This window comes from Mauremys mutica, chromosome 1 (assembly GCF_020497125.1).
Source record: "Mauremys mutica isolate MM-2020 ecotype Southern chromosome 1, ASM2049712v1, whole genome shotgun sequence".
Classification (NCBI taxonomy): Eukaryota; Metazoa; Chordata; order Testudines; family Geoemydidae; genus Mauremys; species Mauremys mutica.
Genome location: NC_059072.1, coordinates 197,671,291 through 197,677,001, shown reverse-complemented (window position 1 = coordinate 197,677,001; position 5,711 = coordinate 197,671,291). Strand labels below are relative to the sequence as shown.

At 40.0% G+C, this 5,711-nt stretch overlaps 1 protein-coding gene across 2 annotated transcripts; it reads left to right on the top strand.

Moving 5' to 3' along the window:
- The first annotated feature begins 3,022 nt into the window (after nt 1-3,022).
- Nucleotides 3,023-5,232, top strand: LOC123362032 (claudin-8-like). 2 transcript variants are annotated; one of them, XM_045002306.1, is made up of 2 exons: nt 3,023-3,066; nt 4,144-5,232. In XM_045002306.1, the coding sequence occupies exon 2, from the start codon at nt 4,564-4,566 to the stop codon at nt 5,230-5,232; it is 669 nt and encodes a 222-aa protein (XP_044858241.1). In that variant the 5' UTR covers nt 3,023-3,066; nt 4,144-4,563. The 2 variants fall into 2 exon arrangements, with proteins under 2 accessions (XP_044858241.1, XP_044858240.1); XM_045002305.1 differs by having other exon boundaries at nt 3,033-3,092.
- Nucleotides 5,233-5,711: the final 479 nt, after the last annotated feature.

Genomic DNA, 5,711 nt, shown 5'->3' with positions numbered 1-5,711 from the left:
ATATTATGTGCTATAGTCTGCAAAAATCAAGGCCATTTCAAAGTTTGTGTGACAGATACCATGGATGATAAAGTATCAGATTCAGATTTCAGCACAGTACACTCGGTGCTACTATCTGGTACCACTAATGGAGCAGGAATGTCATAGAAATGTTTCTTTGTTGTCTCCAGGGTACCCAATACTGATTAATTCTTTTGTTGCCATTCACTGTACAGGGGTTTGCTACCAGCAGACTGGCATGCCAGTGTAAACTATCACATGCAATACAGGAAACCCGTGTAAGGTCATGGAAGAAGGAGCCCATATTTGCCACTTTGAGAAACCACAGATAATGCAGGACTCAATTAGGTGTCTCATTCTAGACAATAAATAGGGCCAAGCACCCAACAAATGTGGACACACTGGGTTCAGGATCAAACAGTAGCATACTTAGTTATAAACAGTATACCCATCCTTGGATCCAACAGATTCAAACGGATTATGGGAGCACTAACAGATCCAGTGCCAAAGCAAAACTAGCTTGCCCTTCCTGCGAAATGCCGTTGCTTCAGGCTCCAACACCAGCACAAATTCCATAGTATTTTGTGCCAGTTGTGTAGCCTGTGCCATCACTACATGACTGGCAAGCCAGTTAAATTATGTACTGTAACGGTTTGATCCATGAGTAAACACTTATTTTATCACAGAAAATTTTTTCAGTTAATTAATCTCACATCATTTCATCCAGTACTAATCTGACTGTATACAGTGCTGCTAATTCTCATAAAAGCACTCAATGCTGCCGTGCAGGTTCTCCCTCATTTTATTTTCAACAGCAGAATGTGAATTGTTCAATCAACGTATTCTCAAAATGTATATTGTAGTTACTTTCCTACCTTTAAGTGTTATCTGTGCTGACCATCACCAGAATCCTTTGGTCTTCTGTTCTGAAGCAGTAAGATGGGATGTCTTCTAACATATCTACCTTTATGAGGACTGTTGCTCTCCAAACTTAAATACTAAGGTGACAGGTGCCTCATAAAATGCCTGAAATAGATTAGATAGATTAGACTAGAAAGATCTCAAAAGGATATTGAATATTTTGTCCAGGGCACAAAGAGATCATCCCACAACTATCAGAATTGGTCAGGCTCTGCGAACTCTGAGAATCCCGTTTCCATTGCCATTTTTTGGTAGCATTTTTGGTTTTAGGTGTATTAGTGAGAGAAGAAGAAAAAAAGACATACACAGAGTTCATGTAGCAAATTACTACATCTCTTAGCATGCCACCTATGGTTCAGTTCCAGTTCAGCTATTTGTATACATGCAATGAACAACATCTAGTCTCTCTCCTCCCACCTTTTGCTTTTCCTTTATTCCTTTCATTCCCACAGGGTTCAACTAACAATTATCCTATTATTGGACAGTATGTAAGTATAGTTGGTGTGGTAACATTTATTTGTTTTACACACTTCTTTAGGTGGTAACAATCTAGAAAAAGCATTAAAATACTTAAGATGTTTTGGATGTGATGACACAAAATGGCATGTGATACATTTTTCTCAAGTTTTTCTGGGAGTAATTTATCTCCCACACAAGTCATATTCTGACCACCAGAGTGTAGTTTTATGCATGACCTCAACAGCTGACCCTCCAAAAAATCACAAGATTGTAATACTTAGCTTTAAGACAATTCCAGGGCACTGGGCATGATAAGTCAGAGTTAGGTATCTATTAAAGTTGCTTACATTTGTTGAACCATTCCCCACCCCCCGAAATAGCCTTTCAATACCAGTGTTGATATTTTCAATAAAAATATTAATATTTTTGAAAAAAAGGGAAAAGATTGTTCAGTTTCAAAGTCTGTAAAATTTTGACTTTTTTGGTGATAAAATAAAACTCATCAAGCTGTAAAGAGCTACTGTATACGTGAGAAGCAGTAAAGAGAACAAGGTCCACGCTTACTACTGCAGGCTCCATATCTAGGCCTCTATTCAGAAAGTCCGTCTCTGAGAAAGTAGTACCTTGCTTGAAATTAGAGCCGGTGTCATTGAATGCTCGATGTACAAGACTGGGAAGCAGCAATCTGGCTCCTACGTCTGACCTCTAGCCTTAGCTTTGACACATCTCTCTGAGGCTTATTAATGTCCCAGCCTCACCTTCCACATCTAGAGAATAGGGACCGTAATTCACATCTACCTCATAGGCCTGTTGTGAGAATTAGAGAATGTTTAAAAAAATGCTTAGAACTTCAAGAGCACTATCCAGGTGTTAAATATTGTATCTCCATCAAGAAGGTTTTAGGTCACTCTGTGGTTCCTGCTGCTAGACTCAACATTATTTGGCCAGTTCCCCCTACAGGACTTAACACACAGGTATGTAATATCCGTTTCAATGCTCAGCTCACTTTGCAAAGCACTATTTACAGATCCTCCTTGGTCTGTTAGAATCTGCATTAGTAGTGGTAGTCTGAGAGAGTTTTTTGCCTTTATAAGCCAGTGAAGGCAAAATCATTTTATTATGGATTTTATCCTTATTTTTAATAATTTAAAATACTTGTATAAGCACCTTTGGCTGTAACGAAATTTAAAAATAAATATAAAAATCAAGGAATGCATTTGACCTTTCACACCTATATAAAGCTGATGACTCAACAATTGTTATAGATAGCTCTTAGACAGCACTTTATGGGCCAGATCCTCAGTTGGTGTGCATTGGCATAGTTCCACTGCCTTCCATGGACGTACACTAACCTAAAGCCAGCTGAGGATCTGGCCATGTATTTCAAAGATCTGAACTAACACAAACTAATTAATCTCTACAAGACCCAAGTGTAGCCATTGTGATACAGCATGGCCAGAGGGCAGCAGGAGAAGGTTAGAAGGGAGCCTTATTCCCTGTAAGGGGAAGAAAGTTTGCTAGAGATTAATTAGAGCACCTGAAGCCAATTAGAGCACCTGAAGCCAGTCACATGATAAAAACCTCCTGCTTCAATCAGACAGTGTGGGAGTTGGAGCAGAGAGGAATTGGTGTTGGAGCAGAGAACAGTTTGAAGGGAAGCAGAGGACAGTTTGGAGAAGTGCTGCGGTGAGCTAAGAAGTCCAAGACCCTAGGTAAAGGGGCACCTGGCTTGTACACAGGGAGGGCAGGAAGCCCCCCAACAAGCTGAAGGGCAGGAGAGGGAAGTAGCCCAGGGGAAGGAAGTGTCAGTTCAAGTGGTTTACCACTATCCTCAGGGCCTCTGGGCTGGGACCTGGAGTAGAGGGCGGGCCCAGGTCCCTTCCTCTCCACTCCCCTCCTCTAGGACACTAGTGGGGCACTTAACATTCCACTGCAGGGGCAAGAAATGGTGCCCTGAACCCTCCCCAAAGAAGAGAAAGTGCGAGACCCATCAAAATAGTGCCAGCAATTTGCCACACTATGTATTATCAACTCCAGTCAGGGATGGGAAAATGAAAGAGTGAGAGAAGTTAAACCCCATGCCCAAGGCAAACCAGAACACTGACAAGATTACAGTTTAGGAGACCTGGCTCGTAGTCCTCTGAGCAGTCCATGTTATATATTGTATGATGTATCCATATCCACTAACCCATCATGTAAGTGTTGTCCACTTAGAGAATAGGCAAGCACTATAGTATGAATGAATGAATTAGTGCCTCGTTATTTTGTTGGAGAGATTTTCTTCCCTGCTAGTGTCCACTAGAAGAAGTTATTGTAACAGAATACACTCGCCTGCTAATAGGAAGTCACAGAGAGGTTATTTCCTGTCACTGGCCTTTCCTTCTAGATTCAAATGAAAAAAGCTATGAAATGATGCCAGCTACTTGTTTTGGTGTCCTTATAAATTATGCATCTGTTTAAGTAAAGCTTTGATGTTGATTACAGTACTTGAGCTTACTGTACATAATTCTATGATTATGCTTTTACATTTTATACCAGGGGTCACTGTTAAAGAACTACAGTAAGTGCCTGCTAGTTTTTGTTTTTTGGGTTTAAATCAGATGTTTTTTCAACTAGGGGAGAGCAAAAAGCATGTAAGCCCCACCTTAAATGCCATTTTAGCTTTCATCATAGAAATAATTATACTGATCTAAGTTATGCAATATTTTACATGACAGAAATTAAGTCCTTCGCTAACACCTCATGTTCTATGTTTCAACACAGATGCAGTTTTGCTGTGGAATAATTAACCCTGTAATTAGCTTTCTATAATGGGGACCCTGACACACACTTAATTATAGCATCACTAAGGAGCAATGAAGTCAAGTATGATATTCCTAGATACACCCTATCTACCCTCTCATTGGCTGGAAAGCTGTTGGGCCTGATTGTGAAGTGCTCTAGTCAGAAGTCTTTCAAATATCAAAGCAGATAAATAGCAGGTCCTTCTACTCAGTCAGCAATGGACTGCTGCCTATTTGAACTTCAGAAATACAAATTGAAACTGCTTCAAAGTCCCTTTGGCACGCAAGCAAACTATTACAGGAAAGATTCTTTCTTGCTCTCGATTTTATCTCCAAGAAACCCTGCTTTGGAAACACGTTCCTGTGGACTATTTTTTGGTGCACCTGTCTCAGAAAGAATATGGCTTGTTGGGCACTGCAAATCACAGGCCTAATACTTGGAGGCATTGGCATGATTGGGACTTTTGCAATCACTGCCATGCCTCAGTGGAGAGTGTCTGCTTTCATTGAAGGTAATATTGTGGTGTTTGAGAACATTTGGGAAGGACTATGGATGAATTGCATCTATCAAGTCAACATCAAGATGCAGTGTAAATTCTATGACACCGTACTGGCACTCCCACCTATTTTAGAAGTATCCAGAGGTCTGATGTGTTTTGCTGTGATGCTGTCCGTTATTGCCTTTCTGACAGCCATTATTGGCATGAAGTGCACTGTGTGTGTTGGGGATAACAAGCAAGTCAGGAGTAACATTCTGCTGGCAGCTGGGATCATTTTTATCCTAACTGGGATTCTAATTTTGATACCTGTATCTTGGACTGCCAGCAACATCATTGGAGACTTCTATAATCCAGCAGTTCATGCAGGATTGAAACGAGACCTGGGAGCTGCCCTCTACTTAGGTTGGCTGAGCTCAGCATTTCTCATGATTGGAGGAGCAATATTTTGTAGCTTTTATAGCTGTGCTGACAAACCCAGAACATGGAGGTATTCATCACATTCCTGCCATAGACCGCACAAGTTTGAGGATGTGGAAATGAAATCTACAACCAAGCATGCTTATGTCTAGCTGTTTTGTGTTCTGTTTAGCATTTTGATTTGTACTGATGGACATTAATGCCTACTTTGAATTGTAAGTGGCTAAAGTAGGAACAGTTTGGTTCATTTGTAATTCACTATTATCTATCCATTATTATTATTATTGTTGTTATTTTTTATCATTAGGCTTGGAAGGACTAGATTTGTCAGTACATGTCAGTAAATGTCCATTTTACCACACACACAAACCGATGAAAAGAATATTTCCATCAGTAATAATCAAAATTTGCAGATAGGCAAAGAAAGAAAAATGCCACTTGAGAATTTATTAGAGTTTGATTTTAAGATATTTGCTTTGTATGTTTTGACATATGATATTGACAATTTGTGTTTTAATGGTTATACAAAAAAAAAAGAACCCTCATGTTTACTGTCCTTAATGATTGTCTGACTCGCTCTATTGTCCAACACCATCTTTTGTGCCTCCAGGCATGGTTGCGGACAGTCTAT

Coding starts and splice junctions, on each gene's coding strand:
- LOC123362032 (XM_045002306.1), top strand. CDS start 4,564: ATGGCTTGTTGGGCACTGCAAATCACAGGCCTAATACTTGGAGGCATT.